General features: G+C 40.9%; 1 protein-coding gene across 1 annotated transcript in view; it reads right to left on the reverse strand.

Moving 5' to 3' along the window:
- Positions 1-8,908: 8,908 nt before the first annotated feature.
- Positions 8,909-20,063, reverse strand: part of FAF1 (Fas associated factor 1) — a 144,906-nt gene continuing 133,751 nt past the window's right edge. The window contains exon 19 of the mRNA XM_085231272.1: positions 8,909-12,058. Within this exon, the coding sequence (XP_085087398.1) occupies positions 11,975-12,058 (84 nt within the window). The 3' untranslated portion in view covers positions 8,909-11,974. The remainder of the gene's footprint in view (positions 12,059-20,063) is intronic.

Genomic DNA, 20,063 nt, shown 5'->3' on the forward strand with positions numbered 1-20,063 from the left:
GAAACAGGACGAGCGGCGCGCACCTTTGGTTTTATTCGCACAAAACCCGCGTTGGCTGCGGATCAGCCCGGACACAAAGCCGTGCTTTGGGGCGGTCGGGTTTCCCTCAGCCGCGTTCCGGCCCGCAGAGCCGCGTGCGCGTGCGGAAGGGGCCGCCGCTCCGCATCCCCTGACGAGGCACGGGGCGACGTCGGGGCACCCCTGGGGTCTGTCTCGGGGGCTGCTCGCTTCGGGGTCCCGCAGCGCGGGGACGAGGCGGGGAGGATCCACCTCCGCACGCACTGAACCGCGGCCCCGAAGCCCCGCAGCGCGGTTCGGCCGCGGCCCATTCACGGGACGGCCGGAGGACGAGCGGTCCCGGCAGCGACTGCGGAGCCGCGCGTGCCCTTCGTGATCCACTGTGCCGGGCTCTGGCAGCCTCCAGAACAGCGCTGTACATCCTGACAGCTCGACACAACTCAACATGAGCTTTTCCATTCTTTTCTTTCTTTCCTTTTTTTTTTTTTTCTTTCCTCATTCGGTAATTTAGTACCGAATTTCCCGCTGTTTATTTCTCTCCTCGCTCCCGCTCGGTTTCCCCACAAACCCTCCCTGTGCACCGCAGCTCCGTGCAAAACTTGGAGAGGGCCGCACGCAGCGGTGCGGCCGCATCTTCCCCCAATTACAGCCGTAAAATCTTAATTAAAAAGAGCGCGGCCATTGGCTGCCGGGCCGGGAAGGCAGACACGCACGGCCGGAAGCAGCCCAGAGAAATATAGTTCTCGATTCGTGTATTTTCATCTCGTTCTTAGCGGAAGACGGTTTGTAAGTACCCGCTAATGTTGGTGCTCTCGAAGGTTTCAATTGTTCTAGGGGGTTTGCCATTGACTTTTTCATTATTTACCTACTGAATCAAAGTAAGCAAATGCCATCTGTTTCCCTGCTGCTATCATCTTCACTTTTAATTATCCGCCCAGCAGCCTAATAGAGATGATATTAAACTAAATCTTTTTGACATTAAAAGTAATTATCCCCAAACCAATATTACATGGATGGAAATTACCCTCCCCCAGCAGGAAGGACTCGCATTCCTCCCGGCCCTGCCGAGTCCCGGTCCCGGGCGGGGCGCGCCAGAGGGGGTCCCGTCGTCCCGGACTTCTCCTCTATCCGAAACATTATTAACTCCATTTCTCCGCTCCCAGTGGGGGAGGAAAAAGAGACGAGGGAAGGAGACTCGTGGAAGGGAATAAGCGGTAAATCGGGGCTCCGCGTCGCCCCGCTCGGACTGCTGAGCCCAGCACGGGGCTTTCGGGCTTTACCAACACCCCGCCCTGCGTTCGCAGCCCGGAGGAGCTGCTTCCGTCTCCCGACGGCGCAATTGGGGTCGGGGTGCTGCTGCTCAGGGCCGGTGTTACGGAACCGGGAGCGGCCCGCGCTCGGCAGTCCGAGCACCGCCGCTTCCACGCGAACTGCGCCATTTCGCCTCCACTTGGCTTTAACACGAGCCGGAGCCGCGTCCCCCATTTCCTTTAATATGTGTTAAACTGAGCTAATTTTAATTGCGTGTTTTAACTTTGCTAATTAAATAGAGTGGTCTAATTAAAAGTGACTAGGGAACAGTTTTAATTCAACCCTCTACTTTTCTTTTTTTTTTTTTTAAACAATCCATTATGCAACAAATCCAGGGTAAGCCCTCCCTTTAAAAAAGCTACAGCCGATGGAGTTTTTACACCTTTTTACGCGCTGACAATGGGCAGACCTGACCCAACATATGTAGCGGCGGGGCCGACCTCGGCTCCCGGCGGGGCACTGCGCGGGGGCCGCTGGCTGCCGCCGCCCGCCCGAGCGCCGAGGCCGGGGGCTGCGGGGCCGACCCGGCGGCGGAGGTTGGAGCCACGGAGCCCCGAGACGGCAGGCCGGGATTTGGGAAAATCGGGCTCTTTACACGCTTCATCTCTTCACCAAGTGCTCATTAGGTTGTTAACCTCTGGTTCACATGAAAGGGGCATGTGATGAATCCCCTCCCGAACAAATGGGCGCATCCCCCTTCAGGCACTGAACAAAGCCCTTAAAATAACTGCACAAGAAAGCCTTTAGTTGTTACTCTAAAATTTCTTTTCTCTCGGCGCTTGTGCCCATCCACACGCACACATACGGACAGGAGAACGGCGCACGCAGCGAAGTTGTTCTCACCCCCCCCTAGCATCTCCACCCCATGCGCCGGAGCAAAAACCCACAACCCGGGGTTCGGTCCCTCGGGGCTGCGGCTTCCCGGGGGAGAGGAAGGAGCGGCAATGGGGTGCCGCGCGGGGTGGGACCCTTCTGCCTTCCTGCCGGCCCTGGCAGGGCGTTTGTCGCCGACTCGGTGCCAGCCGGCGGGGCGAACGGGAGCAGAGCTGCGCCCCGGCATTCCCTCAGCGGTTGCGTGGATTTTCGCCTCTTTGAGTCCATTCCTTCCCCCTCCACCCCCACCCCCCACTCTGTCTTTTTATTTCCCAGCCCCTCGGGCACGGATTAAAGCGACAGACGATTCTCCCTTCGCACCTTATCGCCAGCTAAACGCGCTGTGCCGGGGGGCTCCGCGCTCCCAGCACGGCCCGGTGCCCGCGGGGCTCTGCGGGGCTCCGCCGGGACACGCGCGGGTGCCGCAGCCGCACAGGCACGGCGCGCAGGTAGCGGGCAGCGGCGGCGCGGGGCTGAGCCGGGAACGCTCCGCTCCGTTCCGGCACTTCGCCACGGGGCACTCCGCGAGCTTCATTAACGAGGCTCTCGTCAGCTCTCTAACGATCCGAGGGCTTTTTAATGATATTTTATATTCCCCCTGCCCGTCCCCTAACTTCAAACACATGGTAAAAAGGACCGGCCGTTTTGTTTCAGGTAAAACGGAATGATTAAAATTCAGACCCCGTCCCACGCATCTGCTTCGCCTTTGCCAAATGAATTGAAGGCAGAGAGAAAAGCGATTTCATTGAGATCACAGATGGGGTGCAGGTTTTTGGAAGAAATTTGAGAAACACCATTGTCCCGAATCAAAACTCTATGTCTCGCCCCACAAAGGGGGCTGCTTTAAGCCCCTCCGCTTCTATGGGGCTTGTTTTTTAAACTTTAAGTGCTCCGCACAATGAGCCGCCACCGAAATGTCACAACCGCTCTGATTCCGAGCGTGTCGAGCCGCAAAGCGTTGCGGGGAACGAAGGAGCGAGGCAGGGCGTAGCGAAGGGCCCCACCGGCTGCCGCCCTGCCCAACCGTTCCGCTACCCGAATGGCGCGTTCAGCCTTTCGTTTTTATTCGCGATGCTGACGGTTCCTCTCGGATTTGCCCGAGGATCCTCCCTCCCCGCCCCGCGGCGCTTGTTGCCCCGGCAGCCCCGCAATCCCACCAGAATGCGGAGGATAAATACGAGGGATGAAGCGAGGGAGCGCTTCCCTCCCCGCCTCCCCACGAGGCAGCCCGAGGTGCGAGGCCGCGGTTTGCCTGCTGCTTTCCCTCATCCCGCCGTGTGCGAGGGCTCCCCAGCCGCCGCTCCCCGCCCGAGGAGCTGTTTTCCCGCCCAGCGCTCTGTGAGGGCTCTGAGAGGGGAACCGTTGGCTCCCCTCGCGCCGGCAGGAGGCGGGAAGGCCGATCCCCGTAGCGAAGCGCGAGAGGCGCCGGAAACGTCCGGTCGACACAGAAAACACGGAGGGAAAGGGCGGCCCGAGGCTGCGGGAGGTGGGGACACGGAGGTGGCATCGCACGGGTCCCGCAGCACCCCGCTCCTCAGCTCCCCTACGTGCTGCCGGCGGACAGCGGCGGGAAAGACGGGGAGCGGTCACAACCTCGTGTAGAAGCCCTAGCGGAGTCACATTAGGAGCCTGCTACTACCCGAGTTACCCAAAAGGGCTGAACTCAGGAGACGCTGAACGACATCATCACCACAGAAAGTAAAACCAAACTAAAGCAAAGCAGGCAAACTTGGAAAACTTTTGTTTCGTTTTCGTTTTCTTTTCTTTTTTTTTTTTTTTTTTTTCCTTCCGGGTGAAGAAAGGCACAGCTTACCCTGCGAGGTCTTCCATGAACGCAGACAGCGCAAAGTGCAAAGAAATCCTCCAGAGAGAGGTGGGTTGTGTTTGCGCTTTGCTCCCCTTTCTGGTGAGCAGTGCTGCAGCAGAACCTTCAGTCCCCGAGATCACACGCTACGGACCTAAGGCTCACGTTGAGAAGTTACAGTAGCTCCACGTCGAAATGTTATTTTCTCTCATGTAATTACAGGTTTGGATAATACCATTATATAAGAACAGGACCTCTTTTTCGTTATTAATTACAACATATTCTCCAAAAAATCATTTATTTCCCCTTCAGTTCAGAACATTTTTTCCTGCAGTGCTTAAGCAATGATGTATACAAACACCACCACGTTGTACAGAGTGCATGAAGTTTTGGGTCCTATTCTGTTAAACTAATATGAATCCTACCACCTTTGTTAGGTCTTTTCCTTGGTGATATTTACATAACCTGACAATCTTTTTTGTTGTTATTTTCCCTCACCCATTTGAAATAAGTGCACTGGCTGCAATTAAAAATAGCTGTGATTACGGTAACAGAAAGATTTTAAAAGAAAAGTCTCAATTACTCTTTGAAGGCAATCAGTTCCACTTCCTCCTTGCTATAAAATTCTCATGAGCCAGCAATTAAAAAAAAAGAATCTCAATTTGTATAATGTTTTTAACCATTTCTTCAAAGAAGAAACCCAACAGAAACTGAAATTCTAAAGGGAAAGATCAAACAACAATATTTCTGTAACAATGCTTTACTCTTCAGTAGCATTTTGACAGTACAATTTCCTTCCATATTACTCTGTGTTGACTGCTCTTCATTTGTGAGCTTGATTCTTGTCCTGCTGTGCCCAGCCCCTTTCACAAACCCAGGAGTGCGTAGATGCGGCAAAGTTAGTTTAATTGGTCTCCTAAGGAGAGAGCTCTGCTGATGGGAAATTATTTTACTACATCGTTGTAGTATTTGATAAATTTGACCTCAATGAGTCAGGCACCAAATGGCCACTAGACTGGAATTAAATAGTGCTAACTTCACTTCTTCTTCGCTCAACGATTATTGCTGTTATTAGTAGCATTCTTGTTACAATAAAAAAAAAAAAAAAAAAAAAAGTAGCAATATTGGAAGGAAATCAGTTTGATTCCAGAAGCAGACAGCGATGGGAGCTGAATAAACACTAATAAAAACAGGAAGGTGTTTCTTAAGCAAAACTGGGAGTTCTCAAGAGAAGAGGTTTAAGAGGTTAGAATGTATCCTCTTCTGAATACAGTCCTTTTTGATTGATATGAAATATATCCCCTGTACAGTGATTACCTCATGAAAAGGAGGGAAACGTGATAATAAACTTTATCTGAAGGAAAAAAAATACCTTTGAAAACATCTAAAATACTGGTAGCAATGAAGGAATTCTGTATCTGCCACAGTGTTTTGTCTGAGGAGTAAACAGCACATTTGCCTTGAAATTGCTCATAGCAAGAAAGGAAAGTTTTACATCTACTAAGACTTTCCAGTTGAGAATACTTTGATGCTTTCAATTCATGTGCATAAAACATTTTTACATGTGACCAGCGAACAACAGTGAACTGAAAGTTAAAATGAATTGAACAAATTTTACAAGGAACTGTTATCTTCTAAGTGTCAGTTCATTTCATTTTCCTGCTGCATTGCACAATACAGCAACAGCCACACAATGCCTTGCTATTCTCCTTTGCCTAAATCACAAAGATGTTGAAGTATTTTTCAGTAACTAAGAGCTCTCTGCAACTATCTGATTATACTTACAGTAAAAACAAAAAAGCCAAAGTAACACCTACAGTCAAGCTGAAAAGATCCCTGGGTATTTGGAAATAGATCTCAAAATCATTTCAGTTCCTCTGTAGATGTCAGTTTATGACTGTGGTCCAAGAATCTCTCTGTTGCCACCACTTCTAGGAAATGCTTCCTTTTCCTTACACAAACAAAAGTACAAATTAATCAGGCCATATAAAAAGGGCAGATGGATCTGACTAAATGAGAAATGTTTCTACGTGCACACTAGAATAATAGTGAGACACTTAAAATGGCTTAAACAGAACTTGAAGTTTCAAACAAGTTTTCAATCTCAGTAAATTTTGGGAAGGCAAGATCAGGAATAGGATGTAGTTATGAATGCTACCAAGTCACGCTAATGGAGACTGCAAGAATAGCTTAAATAAAGTACAGAAGCAATAAAAATGATACCAAACACTTTTTGTGGTGAATGAAAATATATTCAAATTCAGTATTTTACTTAAAAAAAACAAACAAACAAACAAAAAAAAACAGAATTAATTTTTCAATCAAAGAAAACTACATGAAGAGGAAGATACTAAAGTGAAATTGAATTGTCACAGTTAAAAGAATAAGCATATTTGAAGATACTGTCCTAGATCTTCAGAATACATATAGATTTAATTTTAAAAAGACTCTAGAATCTCACCCCTTCTCTTCCCCATCCCCCAGGCCCCAGTGATTGAGCCACATAAGCCAGCACAGTGAAGGATGTAACTGCAAGACAGACTCATGTGAGGAGAAGGAAGAGAACATGACCGTTAACTTCTGGAATACACCAAACAACCTACAGATCTTGAGGAACTACTGCCAAAGGTGTAAAAGATAATTAAAAATATCAGAAATAGGAAGCCTGCCAGAAAGATAATTGGACTCACATATTTTCAGGGTGTAAAAGGAGCACTTAATGAAAGTAGGGCAATTGCAGGAAAGCTAAGCTGGTCGTCTGCAGTAACATTTACTGCAGTGAAAACATCTTTTATCAAGAGAAATAAGAGTGATAGCTGGAAGTAGTAAGCAGGGTTTAACAGCAAGAAGGGTTACCAGCAGTGTGCCCAGGGATCTTTGTAGAAATCTGTGTTATTTAAGGTGCTCATACAGTACCTGGGAAACACTATCGGCAGTGAGGCGAAGGTATTAATGAATGATACAGACTCACTCAAGGTGACTGGATCAAAAATGAATAGCACTGAACTGTGGAAGGCTGTCACAGCATGAAGTTGGGAAAACAGAACACAAAATTCATTGCTAATAAGTACAAAATACTGATTTTGCTAGCCAATAGTTTTATTTTTAGTACAAAAACTAATGAAGTCTACTTTTATAACTAGCAGTTGAGTCACATTTTAACTGAATTGTATTAAGGCTGCAGCACAACTTCAGCCCTTATTACACATATAAAGAATCCACAGAGAAAAGCCCTGACTAAGGTACAAGCTTCAGCTAGCAAAATCTTTATACCATTTGCTTTATTTGCTTGAAATTCAAAAGTGAATACTAAATTTAAGATAATGACACGGCATTCTAAAAGTATTTTGATGTGCAGCAATCATGTAACATGCTTGTGTAAAGCTCGTGTATTTGGGGAAGTCTGAATAGCCTTGACTCTATAGATGGGTCTCTCTCCTAAAACAGGTGTTACCATCTAAGACAGACATTGTAGGTTTTTTGTGGATATTTATGTGAGAAAGTGTAGTAGTATTCAGGGACAAATAGAAAAAAAAGAATTATTGGAGAAGGAATTGAGAATAAAATGATGTCACCAGTGTCACCAGGACAGCACGTAAGCTCCTGATACAAGTCCTGTCTTTCGTGGAAGATGGCATGAAATTTATTCACTCAGCATAGGACATACTAGAAATGATACGGGGAAGGCAAAAACATACAAAAAGAGAAGCATAGAATCATTTGAGTTGGAAGGGACTTTTAAAAGTCACCTAGTCCAACTGCCCTGCAATGAACGGGGACATCTACTGCTTGAGCAGGTTGCTCAGAGCCCCACCCAGACTGACCTTATACATGAAGCAGACCCATGAACTAAGAGCTCCTCAAATTCAGAGATGAGAGAATTACGAAGGTATAACAGTGGTCTTCAAAATTATGAATGGTGTTGAACCAAACCCCAATTCTGCAAGGGTATCCATGAGCTTTGCTCATGCCCATAATCCATGTAATCCAACAGGAATGAGTAGTGTAATCAGCAGCAGGAGCAGCAACGTTCCTGTGCTCCTTTCCTCTTCATTCTCTGCTTCATCTTCTGCTTTTTGCTGGTACTGGTATGCACACACCAAGCAGTGGACTGCAACGAACAGTCTCTGGAAAAGGACTGCAATGAACAGTCTCTGGAAAAGGACTGCATAGCCCATCCCAGGCAAGCACTTCAGTCACTCACCTGAAAAATCGTACTCCTGTTTGCACGTTCCCTCTAAACAAGCTTAAATAATTACATTGTTTGGCAAACCGCTTTGACAGCAGGGAGTGAGTTCGCACAGTAGAAGTAGCCTGTGCTATAGTGATCTTACAGCAGTCTTCTGAAACACTGAAGACTCAGGCTTGTTTCTCCCCAGGCCCATGCTGGCCACAATTTGGGAAAACTTCAGTGTCAAGTACTATTCAGTAAAAAACTTCAGGGGAGACTGATGGAAAGACCACCACTACTGAAATAAAGATGTACCTTGTGCTGCCAGGTGTTGGAATAAAGGACTCGATGCTTATCTTAATAGGCCTCTGAGCTGTGGACCCCGAGTGGCACGCGGCACCCTGGGCTGGCACAGAGCAGGAACCTTCAGCTTCACTGAGTAACAGTGTCCATCAGACATCTCTACCTTCAGCATTTCTGTCAGCCCATGTAACCATTTTCTGGTTCTGCCTGGCAGCGATTCTTTACATGTATTCTGTAGGGTTTTTGGTTTATTTTTTGTTATGGACCTCATTCTAGGGAACCTCAGTCTTACTCTGAGTCATTTAAGGAGTCCGACCACAAGGCTCAGTAAGGAAATGCTTTAGTCCTTCTGTGAATCCGGGTCACAATGATTTTGCTTTTCTTCACACACGGAAGAGTGAAATCATATAGCTTTTTAGTAGAAGTAGTACTGTAATTGAAAATTTATTTTAAATTTCTAATGTCACCGAGTACGTACAGTTTACGAAAGCCGAAGTCCTTTTCTGCTACATTAAAAAGAATAAACAAACCCCCAGCATAGCTCCATTAGAAACTCCCTTGGCACTCTCACTAAATTAAAGAGTGCTTATGCAGAGAATACACAACAAACACCTGTGCTCTGCACATTCTCTAATGGAGATTTAGAACAGCAATGTCTACAGGCAGGAAGTTTCTTCAAAAGCCAAAGACAGCCCCAACTTCACCATCATGCGCTGAAGGCCAATATCAAAAGCCAACACATTGTACAGGATTCCATTCATTAACAGTAATTCCTTAAGACTTAAAACTAATGCATTAATCACATTAATGATAATCCACTAATGTGAGGAACCTGGAGATAAAAAATGTAGAATCAGGGATAACTTCTGCAATAGAAGTGTTACAGTTTTAGGTTAATACTGAATTAGAAAATTAGTCTGTAGAATGACGAGAGCATTAACCAGCAGAGCACATGAAGTGAATTCCATGGTTTAAGAGAGCATAAAATGATGGCAGAGAATATTAATGTTTCTAGACAGAAAACTGCTTGCATTGAGGATGTAATTTAGAAAGATGACTAGATGTCTGCTTTTTGAAATCAGTATTTAAGGACCAAAATCATAAATGCTTTATTTAAATTGAGTGATACACTTATTTTGGCAGAATGCACCTTCTATACTGCTCCTGATTTCTGTACCAGAGGGCAGTAACACCACCAATTTCAACACTTCCAGTTAATTCTCAACACAATATTTTGATAATGACAGTGTATTTTTCAATTTCAATGTGAACAAAATAGGGGAAAAAAGCCCTAAAACTTGTCTTAGAACAAAAAAGGCCTAACAGAACCTGGGAGCACTGACTTCAACACGTTCAACAAATATTCAAGTCACATTTGATAACTTTACAAAACTAGTAACAAAGTAAAGAATATAAAGTCAAAATACAGAAATAAAGTTGAACGAGAGAAAACAGCCCGTGAGATCAAACAAAAGTTAAACGGAACAGGTTAACAGAAACAAGTTAGCTGAAAGGTTGCTTTTCAATTGCAGCAATATTTCAGCAACTCCTTTCTTCAATAGCAGCTCAGAAAGAAGAAGAAAGAAAAAAAGATATGCATTACTTTAAAATCCTCCTGTATGTGTTACTGTGATTGTTTGTAGAAACAGCGTCACCCCAATTTGCAACCTATGCTAATGTCTTATTTAATAAACAGTGGATCTTTTACCAAGAAAACAGAAGTTGAGAATGAAGCATCTGCATTTAGGCTTCCATTACACATACATTTATCTTTCTATTGGCTATGAATTCTTTTATTTGTGAACTGCAAATGGTTAAGATTCACTTACACTTCCAAACCTTTTGTTTGTCACAGATAATTCATTTCTAAAAGTGTCTGATGTAGCACTCACTAATTACAGAATTACAAAAGGTAGAATAAGGCTTTCCCCTGCTCCAAAATTTATATTTTTGGTAAAGGTAACAATATATCAGCTTCACTAACACCCTAATAATAGGCATACATATAATTTTATATCACCATCTTTCCAAAGAAAAGACTAAAGACTAGAAGATGTATGCAGTTGGTTTTTGCTTAGTATGAATTTTCCAAAACAGAACTCCTGCTATGATAAACACTGCGTATTACATAGAAACACGTGGAAAACAATTTGCCAGGCACTACCAAACAAGTTTGATTAGTAGATGACAATTCTGCAGTGCTGTGGTGCACTATCCTGGAGTCCAGATTTAAAAACCAAACAAAACAAAACAACCCCTCCCCCCCCCCAACCAACCTGTTTTGATGCACATTTGGCATTAAGTGTACTTTCTGATCTTAGACTCAGTATGTTTGTTCCATGGTTGAGATATTTTAAGTACCAGATTTCTCCTCATCAGTCAGCAGGTACCTGGTGCATACATTTCAGACAACAGAAGTAGGATTTCTTTAATTTGAGATGGGATCAGTAATCTACTGTTAAAATGTCCAAAGTGTGCAATAGTAAGGCAGATTTCTTATTACACCATCTCTTGAGATACTCATTGTTTGATGAAACAAACAAGGTGCTTTAGGACAACAGAGTAATAGGATACAAACAAGCGCCAGAATGAAGGAAAACCACCAACATGGGAACTGCCATTTCTTTCTCGATGGGAAATAAAGAACTTTTGTATCTGATATTTGAAAGGTTTTTAACAGCTGATATTCAATATCGGCTGATTCCTGAAGTGTTGGCAAGATACCAGCTTTCTGGTCCTGGCCGTTTCTAATGTTATTTAAATATTCACATCATGCAATAAGCAGTTTCACACACTGCATTGTAATGGAAAATACTTCCTATATGAATCAGAACTGAGACCCAAAGCAGAACCAGTAAATAAATACCTCGCATATATGTCAAACTATATTCTTCAAACAAAACCTTACATCTTATCAAAGAAGTCAGAAAGTACTAACAAAAATTATATGCTTTCTACCATAATACTGTTAAATTTCCATGGCTGAGAATGTCCTGTTATTTTTTTTTTTTCTGCCTTTTTAAATTAGGTGACAAAGTAGAAATTCAAACACAGAGATAAAATGCATATATATGAGAGCACTGGCTCAGCGAGATATCAAATATACAGCATTCTAGTGTCAAAAGTACAGGCAGAAATGTCCAAGATTTCTTGGTGAAAAAGGGGCATTTGAGGAGTAAAAATTCTACTTAACAATCACTCACATTTTAACAGTGCATTAATTATAACAAAAGCTGGATGATAAGTGAGCAACATAGTCATAATGTTCAGTGTTCAAAGCAGAATTTCATCCTCTGCTCATTTAAACGAGGTTGGAACATATACTCATGTACGTGGAACTTTAAGTAGCTATGTTATTTCAAATTTTCAGGATTCTTGCAAGAGGCAAAGTTGTGACATTAAGTTGAGTTGGATGATGGCGCTGATGAAGTGTTCCTCTTGATGCTGTGCCTCTGGCTTGTTGAAAGATGCTTAGTCCTACAATCTTGTCTGATCTATTCTTTTGCCTCTAAGAAAAGGGTTTCTTGAGGATACAGTTTTACCTCCAGTAACGATTTATTTGGATCCAGCTGGGTCACCTGTAAAGACGAGAACGAAAAGATACATGTAAGTAAACTATTTTGAATTCCTTATCTTCACAGTTGAGATTTTTTACTGTAAGAAATCTGTCAGTCATCGTGGAAGTTGTCAGCACTAATCCCCAGAATATGGTGGAGAAATGAGTGGAACTGACACGAAATCTACTGAACACCAAGTCCAGTGCAAGGCAGGCAGTAAAAGTGCTCCGCAGTAAGCAGAAGGGAGAGAGCGGGACCTTCCTCCTTTCACTGGCAGCGAGATGCTACATCAGCTCACCATCTGGCAGAACTGCATTTCTGCCCAACTACTATGTTGCATGTATATCATGCATATATACGTAGTGTGAGTGGAATATGTCTACGTATCGTTTACATTTACACAGTTACATGCATACATTCATGTTATAGGATTGTTTACTGGAGTCTTGACTTCTTCTCACATTATAAAGGTATGCATACAATGCAGGTGGAAACACAGCAGAATTCCAGTGAGAGATCATAGCTTTATGCTATGGGTATAAATGCAAATCCATACTCGTGGGCGTTTTTCCTGAAGTTAAGTTTGTTTATACCATTTCACGTCACTGCTTTCTAAAATTATTCTTTGAAAAAAAATCAGCCTCAATCAAACAACATATTATGAGTTAATGTAAGAAATTATAAATGTAGTACTTTCCTTAAATGCATAATTTACCACTCCTGTTACCAAGTAACAGAAACAGTACTGTGTCTTTTTTCTTCCCCTCCCAACTAAAACAGACAAATTTAAAATATATTTGTATCTCACTTGTTTCGCTGGATAACTATACTTGTTTAAATAATGAATTACCTTTAAAGAGCCTATCACTTCCTAAGTCCATTAAAATCGACATAGTTTCACCTTTCTGACTGCAACAGAATTTAAAACATACATGTATGAGACAGATGCATATATATATATCTGATATTAATTAGTTTTCCAAAGCAGAGGCATATTTTCTTACACTTCTAGTAGTGTGGTGAGCTATTGCTAAGTGGCTGAAGAGAAAAATAATTTGTAAAAACACCAGAGTCAATTTTAGATTCCTATTATCTACAGTCCAATTATGCATTCCTGCAGAGGTGCCGCTTAAATTATTGAAAGGTTAATATCTTAGAAAGCAAATCTGTTATGTAAAAAACAGCCAAAGTAGTGCATTTAAGTTTGTGATTACAGAGGTATGCTAATTAAGTATCTTGTTGCATTTTTTGATGCTTTAGTATTCTACTACAGTCCACTGCGCTCCAGCACAGAAAGAGAGGCAAACAGGAGTCTGCAATTCACTGCACATAAGTATTGTGCACCTGATAGAAGCAATTCTCCTTTTCAGTTAAAGCTATTATCTAATTAGATCTCTCTGCTTTAAAACCCTGCAACCTCTTTCTGCAGGAAAAAGCAGGAGAGAACAAAAACAAATCTTCCCTACATTTGATGAAAAAACAACGAAAAGCAAATGTAGGCAATGAAAAAAATATTCTAGACTGTAAGCTTATGGAAAATAATTATTCACTATTAGCATTTTTATTTCTATTTTAAAAATTATTATTTGTATCCTAATTCAAGGTTCATATCCTAATCTAAACCCTAAGGTTTGCAAACTTCAAGTACTTCAAATTTTAACAACGTGTAATGCTCTTTCCTCAAAGACCTGAAGCTTAGAAGGTTACTTAAAAGCATTGTGGAGTACCTGCAGCAAAAGGACTGTGCAGATTTTCACCATAATTTCAATGTGCTGCTTAATTCACTGAGGGACAGCAGAGTTTGCAAATGTTTACACCATTACCCAATTAACTAACAATATGGCTCATGCATCTGTCAACAAACAAAGCTGTTGTTGCTTTGTTTTAGCTCCTTGGCATTTTCTGTTCATATAGGTCGCCATTGTACTTAATTATCACACCATAACCCTTCTGCAGCTTCTACTTTGTTATTTGTGGTTTGTAAACATGATGTTCACTACAAAGAATAGCAGCCTTATTAGTGAATCCATCTCGTACCAAAATAAATGGTTTCTCTTGTAAACATATGAAATATAACCTAAGATGCTTTGAAAGTATTTTTGAATAGACTTAGAAACCAAAGAATTATGTATAATAAAGATTAAAGAAGAGCTGTAACCCACAAAGATGTGTCCAGTGTAGCATATTAATAAGTTACATTAAGTAAATTTATGTGGGTTATTTCACAATGCAAAGAATTAAAATATTTTCATTATGCGTACTTTGCTTCATCAGCATTAGGGCACATTCTGGAGTCATTTCAGTGCTGAGACTTTGCTCTCATGTCACTGCACTGTGTTCTGCTCTAAAGAGCTCTGCACATTATCTAAGTTATACTGTCTATAAACTCCATACTTGTATTACTTAAAGATTTATTGCATATTATTAGCAATTATGCAGGAAATAATTTAAGCATGTATTTACATATTTAATCTCATTTGCTCCTATTGAACTCACTCATAACATAGGTACCCATAATGCTCAACTACATGCCTTCTTGATTATGGTTACAGAATAAATTGAGTTAAACACTCAGCACTTGCTAATCAAATACCAAAAGCTTAAATGTTTCTTTGTATTTTGAAGTCCCACAACGTTTGTCTTACTACTACTAAAATATGCATTTTTAGAGTCTACACACAACTCCCATGGTGAGAGTAATTAGTGAGGCAAATGTATTTAAAAACACACATTTTATGGTTTTATTAAGGTGAATTCTTAGCATTATAATATAATGAAAAGTAAAATAAAAGCCCCAAAAATGGGGTTCTAAATTTGCATAGTGAGGGGGGTGGCGAAGGAAAGGCACAATGTTGAGATGCTGAGAGTACATTAAGTGACAGCAAAATGGCTAAATATTCAAGCACACAGGATTCTTTAGAATAACGTGCAAATGCATTTAGCATTGACTCAAAGCCAAAGCAAACAGTATGTTAGGAGTTTTCATTTTTAGGCAAATGACTTTCTACACAGACTCTGCCACTCTTCAGGGGAAGGTTTCCTAGCAAAGTGCCCAGAGGGCGGTAACAAGACCTTATTTCTGTCAGTGCTGTATCTTGCAATCAAGGTATAAAACGTTTCAAAGTACATTTCAGTTGGTAAAACAGCATTTTTCTTCCATCTACGGGTACAGTTTTATAGGGTCTTATGCTTTGGTGTAATAGAGCTAAGGTTTAATCCAAGGTTTTAATTCCAAGAGCTTCACTATATAACTTGTACTGGATTGGCGCACAGGAAATCGTTATTGCAACAGGCATTTTTTAAATTAATTCTGTGATAGTTATTTCAACTAAGCACAGAGTAGTTGGTTTGAAGTACTTCTGCAGCACTTCGAAGTTTGATATACAGCTATGCAAAACCACTGAAGGATAGCTGTGCTAATTTCTGGGTTTCTCTCGAAGAACATATTAACTATTTAGGCTTTATTTTCAACAAATACCTTGTTTGTACTGTTTGTTTTTTTTTAAAAAAGACTCAATTGTGAAAAATATTGCTAGTATAAACAACATTTTGTTCCTTCTTGTATCACTTCAGTATAATTTCTGTCTTCCCCTTTGCTGACCTATCCATTCTATCGCACGCTCGCATCCTGCACAGCTGTACTTTTATACTATCAAAGGTGTGGTTCCTCACCCTTCCCAACTCTGCAGGGAAAAGATAAAGACAAAATAATTGGCTTAATGCCCAGGAAGGTCATTTAAAAATAAAGAATCAAATACACAATTATTATGACACTTACCCAAGCAGTAAATATCACACCCTTCACTTTTCTCTCCACCCTAGGACAAGGATCTGATTCCTGAGTAGCACAGCCTCTATACCATTTACACACGCATGAATACATTTAATGAATCTAATGGACAAAGAGTTCTTTTACTCTGTTTCCTAATCCTCCTAAAGTATAAATGCAATAGAAATTACTTAAAGGCACACCTGGTAAAGTACGAGGTCTGTTTAAAAAAACCTGTATTTTCTGAATGACACATAAATATAGTGAATTCTTTTCACATATTGAAATATCTGTGGGTTATATAGATAATATGTCCAACTTGTGCAACAAACAAAAGTAGGGTTAATTCACATAAATATATGCAATTAGATCTGGTTTAGTTGAATAAACTTTGAGATAATTTACATCTGAATTGAAGAAAGCCATCTCAAATAAGGAAAAAATAAGTCATACTAAAAGACCTCTAGTCTCATTCTAACTTCAAAGCCTTCATGCAGATACATCACACTCCAATTCATTTCACTCAAATGATTTTCTCAAAACATTATTTTAGATCCAGCATATTTAATAAGTATATTTACAGAGCAAAGTAACAGATACAGATAAGACAGAAAACTGATGCTATAACCTGTACTTTGAGCAAGCATTCCAGTCTTAGAAAAGCTGTACAGCTGCCTGAGATACCCTCTATCTAGTATAAACTGCCAGCAACTTATCTTAACAGGTAGAAGAAAAGAATTTGCTGCATAGCTTATAATCAGTGCAGAAACCTTAATTGCATTACTTGTCTTTTAAGACAGTAAATGAAGAAAAAAAATAGGAACTGTATTCTTCTTGGTTTTATAAAACACTAAGTATAATGATAGTATAAATAAGCAGTGTAAATAAGAAGCCCAAGCTTGATGTTGCAGTGATTTGTGCTTTTTAAAAGTCCAACATTATGAATTCATGATTCTACTGAAAATTTTTTTAATTGGGAAAACTACATCACGTTTGCAGAACAAAGCTTAAAAGGACATAAATACTCATCATTCTTACATGCACGTAAAAGAAACGGTGATAGTACTAGAATATCACAGAAGTTGCACGGAGAGCAAGAAGTCGAGGTTAGCGCTGGTGTCTGAGTGGGATGAGCTGCCTGCACACACCTGATGGTGCAGCTCTCCTGGTGCCAGCAAATCCCAGACCAGCAACGGAGAACTCCAGATTCTGAGTGCAGAAGGAGATGCTGTAAAGCTCTCTTCAGATTTTTTTGGTCTTTTATCCCTTCTGTTTGGTTTGAAATCAATGATCTATTTAGTAATTCTCTCTGTGATTTCTCATAAAAAAAAGAGAAGCTGATGGAATAGCCTGGAACAGCTCTTTTCCTGACAAAGGAAAAGCTCCATCACCTTCACACTGTTTACTTTCAGTTTTCTTGCTGAGTGTAGAAAAGATTTAAATAGTGGCATTTACAGATCAGAGCATTTGTATGTTAAGCGTCCTTTCTACTGTGCCAAGGAGCAAAGCAGTCTGTTACTCGTGGCACTGCTGCCAACGTGCTTATACCAAACTAACCATTATTCGTGTATTTAATTATTTAAAAAAAACGTGCTAGCTACAGAGACGACAGATCCCAGCCCCAGAAATAGTGTAGCTTTCACAGTAGATATTGATGACATGCTAAAAGAAAGCTGTATCTTCTGAAAGTCTGCAAACACACAAACGCATTTAGTGCCTCAAATATACTGCAAGAACTTTGCTTTGCAATCGTAGGTCCCGAAGGGGAACAGATAGGAACACAGTCACACACGTGAGAGCGATCCATGATTGGATTCATATGAACTTAATTATAACTGCATGGAAAAACAATCCAAAAGGATTTTTATCAAGTTCAAAGGATTAAGATGTTCAGCTAGCACAATGGTATCTACTGTATAACATTGTGAGTGGTAGATAGGTAAATAGAATGAAAAGTGCGCCTAAGACTGCTTTGGTGATTTAGTCTGATGTATTACTTATGCAATTACCAAAACAGCAGGAGATCATTAAATTTTCTGGTAAGCAGACACAGCATTCTTAGTATCATAGTACTACAAAGGCTCTTTATTGGTATTTTATCATTACATTTTCTTCCTACGAGGGGAATAAAACTGCAAAACTGACATTCAGCACAAATTCTGCAGAAAAAAAGTAAAAGATGTCTTTGAGCTACTTTATGCTGTATCATGCCATACCCAACAGCAAAGCTCTGCAGCTTAACTAAGGCATCTTCCTCTTAACAATAACACGTGCAAAATGGTGCAGTGCTGAATAAAAGAACACTTCTGGTCAGAGGGATGTGCTTGGATGGAATATATTAATCACGTGGCTGGTATTAGTCATTGGGTTAACTAATGAGGATGACTCAACTAAGAGCTCACATACAGCACTGAGCATTCAGTTCTCTGGTGAATGCTTACTTCAGTGAGTCTTAAGTAGAACAGCTTATCTGACATGCACTCCTATTTGCTAACATTAGTTAAACATTCCCCATATTCAGACAGTTGTCATACGAGATCAGAAACTATACTCACCTACAGAACACAATTATTTTTAGAGTAAACAAACTTTTACATTTCCTTTCAGTGACTTTATATAAGAAGTGGTTTAATCTTTCTCTTTAGATATCAGTTATGCAAACACTAGCTCTAAAGAAGCTGATCAAATCTTTCATTCTTGGAAGAAAACATGGAAATCTTTTCTATAATACTTACAGATTTTTTTACTACATATATAGAAATTACATTTGCACAAAAACAGACATTACATTTCAAGGAGCATCTACTCTCTTATAATGTCAGGAACTACAAGTACTGCCATCAACTTCAGGATGAGAATATCAACTACTCCCTCTGTAGGTGTTGGCTGAAAGAATGTGACACTACTCTGTGTGAGCAACAAACTTACCAAAACCAACAAAACATAAGGATTGCAAGAGCTTCAGCATTCTGCTTGCAACTATACGTGCTCCAGCCCTCTGGAATTCCAAAGTTATCAGTCCCATCGCTCTGCTGTTAACAGCGAACAGGAAGAAAGACCAGAAATCATGCCCTTAGAAGAGGCACGGGAATATGCTAGTCTGCTATGGCCAATTTACTTAGACAAATTCTCAGTGTCTTAACTAAGCTAAACATAGCTGCTTGAATAAATAAAATAATATATCCTCAAAGAGAGAAAAAGCAAGGGCAGGTAGTACTGACATAATGACAGTTTTAATTGCCAGGAGGAGGGATGACTAACTCTGTGTCTGTGGCCTCCTGCAAATTAGATAAAGTTGATAATTACATGCCATCATCAGATATATTGCCCTGAATAATTTCAGATTATTGTGAATGAAAACAAATAGGCACTATTTTACATAGTAGGAAATATAATTAATATTATTGCTTAAATTATGTGAATCGTTACATTTTGTCCTTCTGAATTCCTCCTTGTTCAAGCTCCTTTCCCAGATTATGTGAGTGACTAAATACTAAAACTGCTATTAGGTATAACCACGATACTGCACGAATCCTCTCTCCAGCTAAATATTTCTTCATTCTTTCTATCAAGATGATGTTAAAATTGAGAAGTGGTCCTGGTCATGCATTTTTTCAGGAACTACCTAATGAGTTTAAAAGCAAATTATTAGAAGGAATTAGTTTGCACTGGGTGCAATGCAGAACAGTTCATACAAAGAATGGATTCTAGAATGGACTGAAGTACACAAAATTGCTAAACTACCTAGCACAGCTGTACAGAGATCATAACTTTACCCTTTGGAGAATATCAGAGGATAGTCACCTGTTCAGATGAGTGTTGAGTACTGATGCTTAACTTACAATCCTGTTGCTGCATTTTCACCGTGGGAGTCAAAAAGGATTTCTCCCACCAGAACAGTGAAATGAACAATCTTATTTGGCTTTGTCTAACTCTGTATTTCTACACAACATGAAGAATGGTTTGGCACCAAACTTGCTGAAATCCAGATTGTACCTAATTTAAATTGACATGTGACTTGAGTTAAATTCATTTGCTGTGCTTTCAAGGGACACAGATTTTTGTTTCTGTTTATTCAAACTGCTGTTGAAATTGGTTAATTAAAAGGATTTAAAAAATCTTAATACTCTAAACAGAGCAAACTGGTTCTGAATTATTAAGCAACATTTTAAATGCATTTAAATAACCCTAAGTGACTTAACTGACACCTGATCCTAAGCTCTGCCTCAGAAAAACAAAATGTGAAATACTGTAGAA

The sequence above is a fragment of the Meleagris gallopavo genome, chromosome 10 (assembly GCF_905368555.1).
Source record: "Meleagris gallopavo chromosome 10, MGAL_WU_HG_1.1, whole genome shotgun sequence".
Taxonomy (NCBI): domain Eukaryota; kingdom Metazoa; phylum Chordata; class Aves; order Galliformes; family Phasianidae; genus Meleagris; species Meleagris gallopavo.